At 49.7% G+C, this 18082-nt stretch overlaps 3 protein-coding genes across 3 annotated transcripts; all 3 read right to left on the minus strand.

Annotated features, from left to right (window-relative positions):
• Positions 1-933: 933 nt before the first annotated feature.
• Positions 934-2670, minus strand: TGME49_269588 (hypothetical protein; the record flags this gene model as incomplete). The annotated part of the gene is made up of 4 exons (XM_018781551.1): positions 934-1208; positions 1307-1397; positions 2135-2305; positions 2617-2670. 4 exons carry the CDS (start codon positions 2668-2670, stop codon positions 934-936), a joined length of 591 nt encoding a protein of 196 aa, XP_018636586.1.
• An 822-nt stretch (positions 2671-3492) lies between these two features.
• On the minus strand, positions 3493-12571 carry TGME49_269480 (adaptor complexes medium subunit family protein; the record flags this gene model as incomplete). The annotated part of the gene is made up of 13 exons (XM_002365598.2): positions 3493-3731; positions 4326-4395; positions 5144-5198; positions 5831-5889; positions 6677-6739; positions 7197-7533; positions 7714-7788; positions 8752-8831; positions 9487-9541; positions 9936-10086; positions 10527-10650; positions 11429-11701; positions 12308-12571. 13 exons carry the CDS (start codon positions 12569-12571, stop codon positions 3694-3696), a joined length of 1644 nt encoding a protein of 547 aa, XP_002365639.2. The 3' UTR covers positions 3493-3693.
• Positions 12572-16890: 4319 nt separating this feature from the next.
• TGME49_269470 (hypothetical protein) lies at positions 16891-17352 on the minus strand (the record flags this gene model as incomplete). The annotated part of the gene is made up of 1 exon (XM_002365597.1): positions 16891-17352. One exon carries the CDS (start codon positions 17350-17352, stop codon positions 16891-16893), a length of 462 nt encoding a protein of 153 aa, XP_002365638.1.
• Between the last annotated feature and the right edge of the window lie 730 nt (positions 17353-18082).

Consider the following 18082-nt stretch of genomic DNA (forward strand, 5'->3'; position numbering starts at 1 on the left):
ATATATCAGTCTACTGATCTCGCACTGCTTTTACGTCTCTCTACCATCTCTCTATATGTTGCCCATCGACCTATATAATTACATATTTGTACATATATATATACAGAAAAAAACACATGTATATATATATATATATATATGCGTTTATGCATATATCTCTGTGTATGTATGTATATACATACATATATATATATATATATACATGTGTGTCGTTCTACCGTTTTCTGCGTACGTTTTTTGTTTCTGTGGATCGGCATCTGACTTCTCTGTGGTGGAGCTCTTGTCACATTATACCTTTCGTTTTTATCTCCATTCTTGTGTTAGAGATTCGCAATGCATTACTTTGCTTGCTAGGCATACGCCCTCGCAGAAGCCGAGCTTCCAGAATGCCACCCAGTTCGCCTTGGCATTGCACTTAACTACTCGGTCTTCTACTACGAGGCTCTCATCGAACCCGGTAACCCCCGCCCGATAGAAAACTTGCATGCATCGCTCTCCAGCGACGCTTTTCGCTTCGTCTGAAAACAGTGACATGCCTAGTTTCCTCTGTGTAGAAGAACCAATTTCTCCAGACCTTCTTGTCATCCACCTCTTCACGAACCGCATTTTCCGGTACCACACGGCTGGAAGAAGGACTCGCGAAGCTCATCGGGAAGACCCAAAAAGACAGGCATACGTCACTGCAAATGATGTATGCATCTGTCTCTCCAAATAAAAAACTACATGCATAAAAATATGCATAAATGCATACGCAGTTGTACACCTCGATATACATATATATATATATGTATATATATATATATATATGTATATTTATGTATATATATATGTATATTTATGTATATATATATATATGTATATTTATGTATATATATATATATGTATATTTATGTATATATATGTATATGTATATGTGTGGGAGTTCGAGTACGTTCACGTGTGTGTGCATGTCAATCTCTCTCGCCACATCCAGACAAACGGAAACACAAACAAACAAGTCTGCGTTCCTGTGACTGCTGTGGACACGCGTGAAGGAGTTTCTCCCCACAGTGGGCGGGTGTTTTTTTTCTCTGCGGAAAACTTTTTCAGACAAGGCGTGCGAGTTAGCGAGAGCAGCCATCGACGCGAGCTCGGCAGTTGTGAACACTCTGGAGGAAGAGCAGGCACAAGACACGTGAGAGCTCGAGATGCCCCGGCGACGAAAGAACCTGCGAAGGAAAACAAAAAAACCTCCACGGGCGTTACGTCGGATTCGTCGTGTGGTCCAAAACCTCTGACCCTCGTTACCTTGTTCACACGAACGTACCTGTGTGCCGGTGCGACGAATCAAGCTCTGCCCATTGGTCGAGCTGCTCATAAATCGTTAGATAATTCCATGTCTCTATCGAGCTTCTTGTCTGCATACGTAAACAAATATACATGCATGAAGATATAAATATATATATATATTGTTCATAGATATGGTGGCATACAGACAGTCCTCTGCAGGCGCTGAGAATAAGAAACGTGCAGGTGTCCTCCGGTGAGAGCGCCTTCTTCGGGGTCGATGGAGACAAAAAGAAGCCATCTTTTCGCGTCTTTGGAAGACGCTATCGCCATCAACGCCGCAGTCGGAAACGAAGGTTGAAAACTTGGAAGGCAACTCAGTCTCTGCATATACGCCGCGTCTCTGCATGCTTGCCCTTCTACGCTTTGTTCGCATGCCAATCCCTTTTTCTCTGCCGACGTTTCTTCAGCCTGGCGATGATGCAACTTCTCCAGGACAACTTGGAACTCTGGACAACCGAGACGGTCAGATTTTCCTTCACGTTCGTCGCTGCTTCTTTCTGTCTCTCCTCGTTCTGTAGCTTCCTCGAGCCGTCTGTTCTTACAAGAAACAACACGAGAAAACTCGCCTAGATCTCTATGGATGTACAGATTACCTTACATATATACATTTATATATTGATAATAGAGATAAGCATGTGCAAATATTTATATATAGGGAAAACGGATATCTCGCCCTCGGTTGTGGTGAGACAACGTTTGTAGTTTGCATCTCTGGGGACCTCCGCCTTTCCGAGATAAGAAGCTTGGAATCCCCCCCCCTCCCCCCCCCCGCAGCGCGAATGGTTTTTTCTGTTTTTTCTCTTGCCTTTTCTGCGTCCTCTCTCTTGCAGCTCGAAGAGGGAGGGCCGCCCGAAGACGCGGTAGAGGAACAACTGTGAAGATCCGACAACGAAAGTCGAAGCGAAAAATCCCGCTGCGACGTTCCAGATAGTCCTGATCTCCGATTACCACTCGACCCCCACCTATTCATGCACACCTACGTTGAACCATATATACACATACATCCACATACATATATATATACCTCTGTGGCTGTTCTTTAGACAAAAATATGTATGGATGTCTTCTTCATTGTGGATTTAGAACTATATGTGTATAGAGATGTAAAGCAACCTGTACAGCTGTATCCCCAAATATAAATATATATACAAATAAACTTCCATTCTTTGTTTCGGTGGTCCATTTACGCGTATGTGTCGAAGCGGTGTGTGCGAGAAGGATTGTTTACTCGACGAGAAATCGGAAAAAAGAGGAACAAGAACTTGCTGTTTTCTTTTCAAACCGCACCCCTTTCCCCGCCTTGTTTCCTGCCTCGCCAGAGGGTCCCCTGGCTCTCCGCATTGCGACTCTGAGAACTTGAACTCGTCACACGTCGAACGCAGGTGAATGCGGGAGCGGACGCACGCGCCTCCTCTCGTTCGCTGTGTGCTTCCTTCCGTTCTCGAGGAACATACGGGGCGTAGCGAGATCATTTAGACAGAACACTTTGACGCAGATGCGGCGAAGAAAGAACCTCAAGACCTTAACTGGATTTCCTAACATTCTGGGGAGAGATAAAATGCAACGCGAGATGAATGCGCTTCCTCGGTCGTTCCTCCACACTCTGCGAGCTCGCGCCCTCAAGAAGAGAGCAACATGAAGGGCGAAGACGCGCCAGCCGGGAACCTAGCGTCTAAATAAACGACCGAGTGTCAACTTAGACGCACAGATCGCCACAATTTTCCCCTTGCACAGTTTGTGCCGACTTGACTCTCCTCAGTGTTTGACGTTGAGCAGTCCTTTGTGAGGAGAAAGAAAAGAGAACAAGAGACCATAAAACTTTGGAAAAGCAAAGTCGCTCTTCACACCACGCGCCGCAGTGATGAAGAGAGAACAGTCAATCGCGGCCTTTGTGGCCTGTCTGAACAGAATGCCAAGAAAAAAACGGAGTTACCTTGCTGAGAAAAACCAATCCCACACAACCCCTCAAGAAGGATAGCTACAAATAGACACGGCCCCCTTCAAAAGTACAACAAATCGAGATAAACACGTACCGACACACAGGCACACAGACATATATATATATATAAATATATATATATATATATATAAATATATATATATATATATATGCAGAGAGAGCGACGGACGTCCACATTTGAAAAAGTATATACGCATATTGATGTGTACGGAAATGTACAGGTAGCCGATGCAGCTGATCTCTGAGTTAAATGAGAGGCCTTCGTTAGGACGGCCTGATTCTGTTCTCGAGGCAAAGTTCTTCCGTCCACACCACGCCTCTCGCTTCCCCATGCTGTTCCACAAGGAAGCGGCGTTGATCTACGCTTTTTTTTTTCTCGTCTCTTCATGCTTCTCGTCGTGACTTCACCGACTCCGCGAATCGAGACGAAACTCGACAGAGCCTGCAGAGACAGACGCGAAGGAAGAACAGAGACGCGTTGAAGAAGTTCACCTCTCCACAGACTCAAAGAGACACCGAAACGGGACCTGGACGTACACGGAAAAATCTCGAAAAACATGTCCAACTGCGAATTTCACTGTCCACCACGAGCACGAAAGCATGCAACACGAAAGAAATTGAGGCATACAAACGAGTGAGTTAAAGTGTTAGGTAAGCACACGTACATGAATGTATGTATTTGTAAGTATGTATGTATTTGTATGTTTGCATGTATGCATATATATATATATATATATATATATGCATATATATATATATATATACATATATATATATATATACCTGTATGGAGATGAAAACAACTGACGCCGAACCTTTCCTTTTCGTTGCGTCCTCAGGCCATACCACAGAAACAAGTTCCCAGATCGAGCTAGACTTCACGTAACAAACGTGATGAAAGGGGATGCCGACATCTACTCTCTTTACAGATGCATGTGTCTGAAGATGCATGGAGGGAGATGCACAGTTGTTTCTGCGTGAACAGCGAGACCTGCATGCGTCACAGAGACAAGTGAGGACAAGGGGAGAAACGCACCTGCAACTGTGCTGTATCGACACCCTTTGTAGGGCGGGATGTTGATGTTGGAGACATCGAGGGAATCGAGCTGGGGTCGCACACAGAGAAACACCAAGATAATAGCAAGATGATAGCCACCGTGTTCTCTCTCATTCTCATCATGTCCACTCCTCGCGTGACGTGACCACTGTCCACTATTCTCACTCCTGTTGACTTCGTTTCCTCCTATCTCGCGACCCTCTCCACCCAACTCGAGTTTCTTCTTTTTCGCGGTCCTTGCGGCTTCGCGACTCTGAAAGAAAATCCTCCTCCGCTGACAGACGGCGAGCGTGGCGGTGGTCTCCCTCACTGCAGAGCACCTTGGATGCCCCCAGACGTTCTTCCTGTCTTTCATTGTTTCTCTCCTGCCCTCTGTCTTCTTCTTCCTCGTTCTTTCACTTTCCACCACACACAGCCGGGCGCCGCAGAAGCGAGGACAGGCGAATCAAACGAACGAGAGAGGGGAAATCAGACGGAGTGAAAAAGGTTGTTGGCCCTCCCTTTTGTGAGCGAGGGAATCTCTCGGTGCAGTTGCTCTTTTTTTGGAAGTCCGGGGCAGAGAGACAGTGGGAGAAAAGGAACGGCAGCTAGCTTGAAGCAGCGATGTGTGCGCAAAGTCGCTCCAGGGTGGGCGAACGCAATACGACGAGGAGACAGAGAAGGCGAGGTAGAGACAGGAAAGGCAGTCGCAACATCTGCATCAGACGTGTATGAAGCTTTGTCGCAGCGTTTCGCTGTGAGGCCTTTTGACGGGGAAGTCACTTTAACACAGGGAACTCCGCGCGGGTCGAACTCACCTTGAAGCCTGAGGGGAGCCAGCTTTTGATGAGGAACCGAGCCGACGCCACGAGACTGAACGGGGAGAAGAAGAGAGGAAAACTCGACACGAATGGCGACTCCTCGAGTGGTTGAACATCCCGGCAAGTGTTCACGCGGAACGATAACGGAACGGACAGGGAAATTCACAGAGCAAAAACAAGAAAAAGCGCAGCAGCAGAGCCGCCTTCACGCAGTGTCTTCACCTCCACCCATTCTCCTTCTCATGACTTTCCACTATCAACCGGAACTTTACATACTTCACAACACAGCAGGCGAAGGGTCGCCCAGACACTTACGCAGAGGACAGACAGAACGAGACGCCAGCGAGGGAGAAGAAGCGTGCGAACCAGAGGACAGAAGAAACAAGAGAACAAGAGAAAGGAAAGACGAAAACGGAGAACAGGAGGGCGCAGAGGAAGGGGAATAAGGAGACAAAAAAGAGGAAGACGAGAGAGAAGAAGAACAAGAGCGAGCAGAAAGAGAACAAGAGAGAGAGGACAGCAAACAAGAGAGAGAAGGAGGAGAACGGGAGGGAGAAGAAGAAGGAAACCAAGCGGAAAGAGAAGAAAGGGAGCACAGGAGAAAGGTGACAATGAGGTAAAAAGAGGACGGGGAAGACAAGGCAAAGAACTGAAGGAAAAGATGGTATTCTTTTCTCTGCATACGTCGTTTCGCAGGGAGACAGGACGTCCACCCTTTCTGCCTCTTCGGCTACGAGAGTCAGCTGCAGGAGCAAACAAGGAAAGGATAAATAAAAAGGCCGTTCGTTTCTCCAATCGTCTGACACTCGGTATAAAGATGACGAAACTGTGTATGCGGCAACACTAAACAGAACACGAAATTTAACGCCTCTGCGTCATTTCCACCGGGGCCACAGAAGCTCAGAAGACTCTGGTCCCCGTCACCTTTATTCATGTTTCCACTTTCACAAAATCAGATGCCGACAGACATGCATCGATCTACATAAATACTTTTACATATATATATGTATATATATATATACATATGTGCACATGTATGCATACATAGGTACATATATATACACGCAGCTAGTTATGCAAATACCGATCCATATATATATATATATATATATGCATGCAGTCTGGAAGAGTAGATGAACGTCTTTGTCTAGCTGGATCACCACGACATGAAAAGAGCGACCGGTAGGACAAATGAGAAGTGCGACCATCCACGGAAAGGCAGGTGTACCCATGCAGATAAAAACATGTAGAGAGGTGGATAAATGTGCATGAGTTTTCACTTCACGTATACGGAGAAATCCGCGCGTCGCCTTTGCATGTGTCTACATTCGAATACATACGCATGCAAAAGGATATGTATGTTCAGTTACATGCTCAGTCGCGCGATAGACATCGGGAGCGGCGACAGAACAAAGGACGGGGAAGTCATGCGACGAAAACATTCAGCGATACATGCAGCAGGACGTCAAGAGAGAGATACGCGCATACGAATCGAGAGTTATGAAGATGCTGCTGTGTCGACGGACTCACTGTTCCTTCTGCTTTTTGTGTGGGGGCATCGAAAGCGATAGAACCGACCTCCCAGAGGAGACACTGTGGACACACACCACAAAGGAAAAGAAAACCTGGCCTGCCCGAAGAGCTTTTAAAGCTGCTCTACAGAAAGTGAGATCTTGGTCCATGCAGCGTTTCTGTGCTGCACAAACGTCTACGCCTAGGGCAGAACACATAGGCAGACATCCTGCGTAGTGCATAACTACACATACACATCTCTACTTAAATATCTCGACATGCAGACAAGCAGATGTTTCCAGCACACAACTGCGCCCTCAGAACCGTGCACCACAGAGTTCTCTCATGCCTCTGGGGACTTCGAGATCGCGTTGACGGTCGCGGAGACGCCTTCCAAGGTTACGCATGCAAAAAGAAGAGCGCGCGTCTCGCGTGGGCGAAGCCGGCGCCGAGAACAGGAAAGGCAAAGAGAGGCCCTGTGTTGCAAGGATCCGCGGCTCTTGGGGAAGAAGTCCGCCTTCCGCTCGTCTCTTCTCACCGAAGAACTGTGGAGATAGCGAATGGTTCCACAGCTCGCTGTGGCTGTGGCGCCGTCCACGAAGGCCGGGAGGGGGAGCGAGACAACGACATTCTCCATCGTTGTCGAATTCACGAGACTTGCCGCGCCTGCTGCAGCAGCGCCGGGACTCGCGGAAGCTCCGACGGGACAGAACGGCGCGAGACGCAGCTCGAAGCGCCCTGAGAGAGACGCGGAAGGTCCTTCGCGAAAGGAGACACTATGAGGTGTCGGCAGCGGCGCCTTCGAGGCCGGGAGCGCGGGGAAGGAGACACTGCCGGAGAGCGATAACGGCAAAGTAAATTTGCTGTCGCACAACCTGCAGGAACGAAGCCAGACAGAAGTCCGAGACACGACCAATTCGGAGAGATACACGCGACACAACGTAAAGTGGAAAGACAGACCGAACATGTGGAGAGAGACGGAGACAGGAGAGAAAGACAGACGGAAGTGAAGGAGAAAAGGCAACGATAAGAAAGTTTTCCCCCACGAGCCTCACCAGTACGACGCGAGAACGAAGTCGCCATCGGGCGGACAGAAAGACAGAACTCCATCTCTTTTGAATCGAAGCAACCTGCACAGGAAATGACAACATTCACACTTTCACTCGAAGTCACCCTCCCAAAATACGCGTCCTGCGTCCCGGCACCCATGTCCCCGGTCTTATATATATATATATATATATATAATATGCGTGTACGTAAGTGAAGGCATGTGTCTCCCTATGTACCTGTATTTACACCACATATATATATATATATATATGAGTGTGTAAATACGTGTATGTCTATCCTATATACTTACTTGCATTTATATCTGTCTGCCTATATATACATTTTTTCGCTAATAGCGTGAGTGTATGCACATGCCCATTCCTTTGTAAATGTTTACACATATGCAGATGCGGAGGTGAATGCGCATGAGACCCGAATGGGTGAACAAGTTAGTGGGGTGAAAGAGGATGGAGCTTCAGAATGCGGAGTAAACGGCATAAGCAAATTTTACATGTTCCACCGAACACCCTCACGCCGAAGCTGTTTTTTCTTCGCGCGTTCCCTCATCCCTTTCTGAGTCGCAGAAATCTCTGCTCCAGACTCTCCCCTGGCTGTTTACATGGAAGCAAGCATACTCCATTCATTCGACTAAAACACTGGAAGCGGTGGACACATGTGCATACCCACTCATGCATCTATCTAGCCTCTACCTACCTCTCCATTCATCTCTCTATCTACGTACATATATATATATATATATATATATGTGTGTAAAGGACGTACAGACCGCACACGAGAGCTGAGCAGGTCCATCTGAGCATCTAAGGTGAATTCTTTCGCAGATCTTGAGAGAACTTCCTGCCTGCGTACCCTTTTCTACATGTCCGTGCGTCGGTCTGCCTGTCTACGCGTATCTATTTGTGTAGCTACGTGGAGGCGTCTTCACCACAGGTTCCCCGGGCGCGCCACTCTTGTTCGGCAGCAGCTGTGCTTTTACAGACTCGGGAGAGAATCCCTTGTCCACGTCCTGTGCACTTGCTCACTTGACACATGGGTGGAAAGACGCGTCCTTCAACAGCGCTGGGTTTCTCGGAGTCAGGCAAAGCTCCGGCAAGCCGCTTAGCTGAGAAGAGAGAAGAAAGAGGCACCTCGTGCGCGCATGAGCTGCTCGTTTCTCTCGCTGCTCCGCAAAAAAACTCAACGTGCGACGAAATGGACAGAACAGTCTGCCATGTAGAGAGAAAACACGCAGCAATATATATATATATATATGTATGTATACAACGCATGCGGGGGTGTCTTCTTCCTACCACTGACGAAGGACAGACATCCTTCCAAGGTCGATGTCGGCGCCTCTGTGTCCTCGTCAGCGTGGTCAGTTTCTCTTCTTCCCCACACCGATGAATACAGTTTACTGAAGATATTTATCTGTCTGAGTTTCCTTCCAATTTCGTCGCTCTCCTTTTTTCTGTGTAGACACTCACGGAAGTCGCTGCACGTATAGATTCATGCATATAACTAAATAAATACATTCCTTTATAGAACTACTTATATGTATAATTTTATATATATATATATATATAAACGTGTATTTATCTGGATATGTGTCATGTCTGTGGTATGCCTCTCGTTGTCGGTTTCTGTTGGGGGTACCCAGTGGCTCGCGGTCTCGCGCTCTCTGGGGGGGACGGCCTCGCTTCGCGTCCAGTCTCGGCTGCTTCGCCTTCTTTCTTTCGACTTTTCCCCGCAGATGCGCCGCCAGGCCTTTCTTTTCTTACGCGATTGTTAATCTGAATCGTTCCGCTGATCGAGGCGTGAACCATCTTCCCATCGCTGGAGGAAAAACGAAAGAGAAGGAGAGGAGAGATCTGTGGAAGACACGAAAGGACGAGAAGACCAGCTGTCTCCTTTCTCCTTTCTTCTTGCTCAGAGCGACCCCTGGGACCTGCGGATTTCCTCTCTTCGGCCGTTTTTTTGCGAAGAAGAGAGGAGATATGCGACGCACAGAGACTTTCGCGCTTGCTGCAGATATTTCCAGATTGTTTTTCCTCTTCCGGTTTTTCTCGGGTCCTTCGAACACTGCGGCAGAAACCACGTGCATGCAGGAGAGTGCGCGAGACGCTTCTCGCTCGCTCGTCTCAGTGCCCATCCCTTCGATCCTCTGTTGCTTCTCTCTCCCTTCGCTTCGCCGTTTCCTGTTACTCTCTGAGTCTGCTTTGCTTCTTACACATCGACGATGGCCTGAATTGCCTCGACTAGGTCGACGTAGACCTCGTTGGAGGCGTAACGCACATTGCCTCTTCGCCACCAGCGGTCGCTTCCAGCGCCGCTGATGCCGCCGCCCTCTCCAGAGCCACTCCCGCAGCCCATGCCTGCTCCTGAAGGAAAGGGAGACAAGAGGCGCAGCGCGCAGGACCGAGAGGGGAGCGAGCCGTGGAGAGGAGACAAGAGGCAAAGCTGCAGACGCAGAGTCACGCAAGGGAGGAACAAGGCAGACGCAGCAGACAGGCGAGACGCCCAACAAAAGTCGGAGAAGGACTGCTGCAACGAATAGGAGGAAATGAAGAAGACAGAGAACGCAGGAATGCTGGACAGGCGGATCCCTCTCCGTCTCGCGCCGCGTCTCTGCTGTCGGCGAGGCAGAATGGAAGAGACGAAGAAAACACGCAGAGAGAACAGGAGAACCAAGTAATAAAGCGATTTTGAGAGAAAATGTTTTTCTGAGAATATTTTGGAGAAGCTTCTGCAGAAATAATGAAAACCTTTCAGGAACTCCCGTGGAAGTGTGTTTCTTTTAAACTCTTCACAGACTTCTTACCTGCTTCGGATTCGAGAGCTGGCCTGCCTCGCTGCCCGCCAGGCCTCTCCGCTGCGGGTCCCGCGACGCCTCCGAGGCCAAAGGAGGCGGCGAGCGAACTCAGAACGCGAGAAGACCCATTCACCTGGGTGACACAGAAACCCAGATTTCTTTGTCGCGTTTCGTCAAATTCTCTCCACACACCACAGAGCAGCAACCGGGATGCACAAGCAACTGTGAAAATCCCTGACGTCAAGCAGCTCTAGCTACAGATAGAGAGATCTGCTCACGAGAACAGGTCTCCTGTAAGAGGCAGGGTGGAGACACACGAAAGATACCAAAGAAATTCAAAATCAACGGTACAGTGCGAAAAAAGAGAAGCACAGGAAAGCAAATCTGTATAAATACAGACACATACATAACGTTCAACAAATACATATATATATATATATATATATGCCTAGATGGATCTGAAGAAGGAGGAGCGATAGGCATCGTCAGAGAGAAGAGCACGCTTCGCGGCATGTGGAAAAAAGGACTCAGACGTCAGGGTCGGTATCTCAACCGCCTCTTCGTCCTCCGACAAAAGCCGAGAGACATCTGGATCTCTTCGCAGATGCACATGCATTCGGGTCCTTTTGTACCCCATATAAATAATAACAAATGCATCTGTATATATAGATATATATACAGATGTGTAAATGTATTTGTACCGTTGAGGTCGGGTGCGTCACAGAGCCGGGAGGGGGGGGTTTATGTAAATATCTCTAATATATATATATATATATATATATATGTATATATATGTATCTAAATGCGCATATGTCTGTGTATATATGTATAGACAGATAGGCTTGATTGTAGATAGGTCGTGTGTTGCGTAAGGTATGTCTTGAGCTTCAGAGATCTGTTGTCATTTTTACGAGTTTCATGGCTGCTTCGACGACGGAGGGCCTGGGAACGAGCATTTGAAGGACGTTGCTCTGGACCGTGGCGGGGTATCCCGAAGAGCACATTTCGTCGAGGAGGACGTAAATGAGCGAAAACTGTTTCCGAAGCGTCTCCTCCGTTATCGGCAGGTCGGAGACAGAAATACCTCGGAGGGCCGGCGGCAGCGAGGAAGCGGCAGTGCCGCAGTACCCCGCGAGGGTGCTCTGCATCTGCTGCAGAAGGTCCAGGAGCAGCAGGGGCTCTACCTGACGCAGAGAAGAAAAAAAAGCAGTCGGAACTCAGTGACCACAGGGGGATTCGGAGTGGAGGGTGGAGCGCAAAGGAGTCTTCTCGTTTCCACGTCCCTGTTCTCTGCACTGCCAGACAGCGACAGATGATGGGATGCTTTCGATCCGCATCGGCCGATGCACAGCCGCAGCGGTGGAGAGAGAAGAGAAGAAGTTCAGAGGAAGAAACACCGCGGTTTCACACACAAAGGTTATACCGAGCTACACATGCCGATATAAATACATCCATATACATATATATATATATTTATATATATATTTATATATTATGCATAGGGGACAGAGAAGAGTCACACTGGCAAGCCACGGGTCAACGCACAAACTGCACTGGTGGCGAGAGATTCGAAAAACGCGCAAAGAACACTGCAGAAGACTAGCGACGGATGCAAACATAGCCCTGCGCCAAAACGAGATCGACTATGGCTGCACTGTGTTGAGCACGTAAAGGAGATAGGAAGAACGGAGAAAACACAGGAAAAAGAAAAAAGGGAAAAAAGAGATAGAAACGAGCCATCGAAGGGCCAGGGTATTGCGGTTAAAAACGTCTGGGTGTTGAGGTCTCACCTCCTTTGTTGTCACTCCAACAAGGAGGAGATTGTTGTGATAGACATGCAGCAGCACAGTTCCTCGACCCCCCTTCATCACCCGCGGGAGCGAGGCGGCGCCTTTCGAGGAAGAAGACAGTCTAGAAGCGTTTTTCGTTCTGCAAACATTTTCTGAGAAGAGGCGGCGAAGCAGCGGCGCACACGCGTCTCGAGGTGTACGTACACCGTAGTGCTTCTCGACCAGGAACGTTCCCGCCTCGTTCAACACAAACAGAGAATCCATTCTGTTTTCAGACGCATGCAGCACACCCCGAGGGTGTCTTGTGTCGTTTCTTCTCGACTCGTGTACAGGCCAGTCCGGAAGAGGACAGGGAAAGAGAACGAAGCCTCTTCTTGCCGGGAAGAGGGAAGTTTGTGAGGAAAAAAGCGACGGACGACTGAGGAGGAAGAGCTCGAGGCGCCAGTGCAGAACGGAGAAAGACGCGCGCGGAGACGAGGCCACTAACGGGTTCAGGCGAGTAGAGCGAGAGAAGCAGAGTACGGAGACGAAGCGAAAGAAACGAGAGAGGAAGGCAGCATAGGCGCCGCACGAAAACGAAAGAAACGAAAGAGGAAACGACGAAGAAAGCGACGGTCAAGCACCTGGAGAAGAGACAGGCTGCGGCCAGGGAACCACAGTTGGAGGAATACTCGCCTTCGTTTACAAAAAAAAGGCAGGAAACAGCGAGAGAAAAGGCAGGTTGTGTGTCCAGTCCACTTCCAGAAGGTGAGAGAACACAGTCTGGTCTGTCTCCGGTTTTCTTTTTCGAACGTCGCGAGGAAACCACCGCTCGTAAGCCTCCGCGTTCAGGAGCGTCTTGGACCTTTGCCAGCGTGCAGCGGCCAGTTAGGGACGAAGCGGCGCATCGGGAGTGACCGACCGCACGTGTATGCGCTCTTTTTTTCCGCTGCTCCACTCGAGGCGGAGAGCACCGAAGAGCGCGCAAGGGCACCCGTGAGTAGCCGCAGACTGGACTGCCGTGGACGGCTTCAGCGACTTCCAGAACGAAAAAGATGAGCGGAGAGCGCGCGAATAGCACCGAAACAAACGCCGGGCGGCGTCCTCTGGGCTCTGCGAAGTCGAGGAAAGGGGGAGAGGCAGAGAAGGCGAAAGAGGAGAGACAGCGACAGTCGGTGGGATACGAAAGAAGAGGTTGGCCGACCGGAGACATGCACTGGCGATTCGAGAGAAAAGCGAACGAATCCGAGGGAAGAAAGCGGTCTCCCGAGAACCGACATGCGCAGTTGCTGCGTCGCTGCCGAGCCGCGAACGCGTTTTTCACTTAGAATCTGTTTCGCTCGTCGCTCTCCAGCAGGTCAAAGAAGAGGCGACAGAGTGACGAAAAAAGATGCAGGCAGCCCTCTAAGACACGCAGAAAACATGTTCATGCATCAGCAGACATCTAGGCATGTGAATGCGTCGACTTCCAGCTGCTGTGCGGCGCGGACGAGGGACAGGAGACAGAGAGAGTACGAGGCAGAGAGGAAGAAGCAGAACCGTTTACCTGACAAGAGAACGAAGAGAAAGCGACGCCTGGAGAAGTTGGCGGAACGACAGGCCGCGAGGGCGCGAGAGGAGGAAAGGCTCGAGGCTCACAACAGACCCCAACAACAAGCTGAGGAACCGGACGGCGAACAGCGAGGGCAGGGATGAGAAGGAGGCGACGGGGACGAAGACCGAGGCGAGGGTGAAGAAAAAAGCACAAGGAAGAGAAGGCGAACGTCGAAAGCGAGAAGAACGAAAAACGGAGAAATACCAGAGGCTGGGAGATTGGGATTTGAGAAACAGATGCTCACAGTTCCTTGTGACACGCGACTCTTTCGGCGAGAGCGAAGAACGCACATGCGAGAGGAGGACGTCTCAGAGAGCTTGCAGCGTTTTCAGAGTAGAAAGCGAGAGAAGCGAAGAGACAATTTCACAGACGGCAAAACGTTCGTGCTCCATATTTGAGGGGAAGCCACGGTCTCTCTCTCTCGCCCTCCAGAGCGGCTCTGGAGGAGAGAGCTCCGAGACGCTTCCCAGCGAAGACGAGACACTAGAGAGGCGCGGGGAGACACACAGCAGAGAAGCGACAAGTGAAAAGAAAGAGGAAATGTGACAAGGAAAATCCGCTGCTTCTCGGAAAAAAGGAGAACCTCCGGCGACGAGCGCCCCAGTGCCGCTGTCGTCGAGGCAGCGTACGGCGGATCCAAGACCCCCAGCAGAAGAAGAGTCGCGTCTGTCGGTCGACGAAACGAAGAAGAAAAAAGAGCTCTTGTTGCTGCTCGTTTGTTTCGTGAAGGAGGGACGACCGCAAGACCGTCAGGGAGGTCGAAACTCAGAAAATACACGGAGAACAGACGAACCCCTCGAACTTCTTCACAAGACCCAGGTGTACATACACACCGCGAAACAGCCGGAAGCGCTCGGCTGTCAGTGAGCTTTTCGACTTTTCCCCGTTCTGATCCGAGGGAAGGCTCTTCTCGTGCTGCTTCCTTCTCACTCTCATTTTCTTTCTGTTTCTCTCTTGATGCCCTGCTTCAAATGAGACATGTGTCTTCCTCGACTTCTTTTCCATTGCTGGTCCACCTGTCTGTCCGTCTCGCCTTTCGCTATCTCATCGCCACCCTGCTCGATTTGCCTCTCCCTCAGCATCGCTGTATTCCCTCCGTTTCGCTCTGTCTCCGTTTCTTCTCGATCTTCCCTTCTCCGTTCTTCGTCTCTCTACATCTCCACTTTTTTTCTACCTCTGTATAGTGCTGCGCCTTCACCTTACCTCAGCCTCTCCGTGTGTCTTTTCCTGCCGTACTTCTTCGTTGCTTCCTCTCGATCCCCGTGTATCTCTCTCTTCCTCTCTACATCTCTTCTCCAGTCGTTTCTGTGTCTCTTTTTCGTCCTCTTTCTCGTGCTCGACTCTACTGCCGACTTGCGGAAGTCTAAACTTCCTTACGCATCTCGCCTCCAGGGATCATACTCAACTCGTCTGTAGTCTAGCCGCTGCTGATGGCACTGCATAATCTGGACTAGGGGTACAAACTCTGAGCGTGCGGTATCTATCTATCTCTCTTCTCTCTATATGATCGAAAGGACGCAGTGAGTTTAAAGATGCACGATATCATGTTTTAGAAGTTTGAATTCTTTGAAAACAAGTCAGAGAAAATTGTGTTCTACAAGTCCCTTTACTTTCTGCGGCACAGAAGCTACACTTCGTGTAACATTTTTTTGAGACAAAAGTGGAGTGGACGAAGCGTTTTAACGTTGCATCAGATGCACACTATCTTCCAAATAAGCAAGGCATACGTAAACGGAACTCGTGGATTTTTTTCCACCACCTCAATGTGGAGGGAGTTTATCGACCCCTCTCGTTCTCTCTTCTTTCTCCCAGAGAGTCCAAAAAGTGAGAGGTCCAAGACAAGTCTCCTCACACAGAAGAGCACACACCGGAAAGGGTATTTCAGAAAGAGGAAACTTCGCACGGAAACACTTCAGAGAAGAAGCAGCAACTGTGAGGACAGAACAGACCACTTTCGTTGATGAGGAGGTCGTGTATGAAGAACAAGACGTTACATCGGAGAAGCAGGGAAGTTTGTTCAGAGGAGAAGGTACTGAAGAGAAAAAGAGCTTCAGGGCAGTTGCTTCACAGGGAACGCAGGTAGAAGTGATGAAGGAGAGATGAAGAGAGAGAGCATTCAGAAGGTGGAAGTATCAAGTCGCCTTTTCCAGAACTAACTGGAAGCAGTCGCGGGGAAAGGCCTGTCCTAGCAGAGAAAAGAGATCGGGCCCTCTGTACACCCCAAAAGCGAAGACCAGCTTGTCTGTCTCTTTCTGTCTCACTTCTGAGGCTTCGTTTCTACAATTTATCTCTCACAACAGAGCTTCCTGCCTCGCCCGGAGGGTGTCAGAATCTCCCTCTCCCCGGCTTGGCCTTTCGAAGAAAATGGCTTCTCTCTGCCTGTCCACCTCCCCATTTCTGGAAGGCCGAGTCCGCACTGCGTCGAAAAAGAACGTCAATTTCTGCACAGCGTTGCGGCTTCTGTAACCTTCGCATGCTCTCAAGCTGTTTGCGCCCCGCTTCTTCTTCACACGCCCGACTCCACAGTTTTGACTCACTCATGTCCTCGCTCGGCGCTCGTTTGAGAAATTGTAGATCTGTATCTCTCCGAAATTATCTCGATTTACATAGGCTCATATTTATGCTTCTACATCCATACATAAATATATGTATCTGTATATTCGTATATTCTTGTGCATATACGCACACTTATACATATTCCTATACAATCGATTGGATCTGTACACAAATATGCATATTTGTATGAGTTTTTATATGCATTCTATACATGCACATATATATATATATATATGCGTAAATATACACATGTATATATATATATATATATATGGAGAATACTGCTGACAGACCGTTGTGTTGGGTGGTGTCTGTTTTTTTTGTGTCTTCTCACGTTTTGTCGCTGTGTCCTCTTTTCTGTGTGCATTTTCCTTGATGGTGTGGCCTCCACTTTTTCTTGCGTACGATGAGTTTCGTGCGTCGACCGGAAGTCGACCGCCCGAGAGATTTCTCCTCAGACAAGCATCGCAGGAGTTTCTGCGGTAGCATCTGTGTTGGCGTGGTTGTTCAGAGTTCCTTCGTTCCGCGAGAAGCGAGGAAATAAAATACACGAGGAAAGGACGTGTCGATGAGGCGCAGAGAACACCAGAGCCGGGGCAAGCAAGTCTTCCGTTTCGTTTCTGTCTTCAGACATTCCACTTGACTCTGCGGAGTCTTCCAAGTTCTCTTGCGTGGCGACGAGTTTCGCGGAGGCAGCCTCTATATGGGAGGCCGAAGCTCCAGCGACGCCCTCGAAAGATTTCCGGGTCGTCTTCTTTTCTCTGAAGATCTCGACTTTCGCCTTCAGACTTCTCACTGCGGTGTCGCTCGCACTGTGTGGCAGGAAGAGCGTTGGTGGAGCATGGCGCGCCAGTGCTTCCTCCGCGTCGTTCTCTCGGCATTCCGCCGGCTCTGCCCGTCCAGCGACGCGAGCCATATGCCGTCTCTCTGCGCGGCTCGTCGTTTTTTTTCAGGGATTCCAGCAAGAAAGGACGATAAAGACATGCGCTCGAGGATCCGGCGCTCTGCGCAGCGTCAATCGCCGCGCCGTTCTCGGGGGCTCGCTCGCAGCTGGCCACTCCCCTCCGTCTTCGCGTTTTTGGCAGAGGCGGCGCGCGCCTGCGAGGCCTCGCATTTCTCGCTTCGCGGCAGTTGTTTCTCCTTCGACAAACGCACACTCTTTTCTCTCAGTTGCGTCTTGGCTCCGAATTTTTTCTTGCCAAGCACCCCGGTTTCTCTCCATCTCCCTCCTCACCTTCTTCGCTTTTCTCTCGCACGCCGGGTCCGCCCCCGTTCCCCCAAGGCCGCTTCGGCGAGGCCATCTCACCTCTCCCTCTGCTCAGGCGTTTCTCTGCGCGAAAGAGCGCGCTCTTCTTCAAATCCTTGACTTCTCCTCGTCTCCTCTCCTCGGCTTCTGTGTCGCGCCCCGCTGCCCTTGCCCGACAGCGCCCCCCTTCACGCGCGAGCGTGTCTTGTGCAGCGAACTTGTGTTCGGCAGCGGGGCGCCGAGAGGAAACGCCGAAAGGAGAAGAGACTCGCCATTCTCCACACTCCACGGGCATTTGGGCAACTTCACTTCAGGTTTTTCGTCGCGTTCGCCACTGGCCAAGCCGCGACCGCGCACTGCGGCTGCTTTGGAAGACTCCCCGGTGGTTCTCTGCGCTCTC

This window comes from Toxoplasma gondii, chromosome VIII (assembly GCF_000006565.2).
Source record: "Toxoplasma gondii ME49 chromosome VIII, whole genome shotgun sequence".
Taxonomy (NCBI): Eukaryota; Apicomplexa; class Conoidasida; order Eucoccidiorida; family Sarcocystidae; genus Toxoplasma; species Toxoplasma gondii.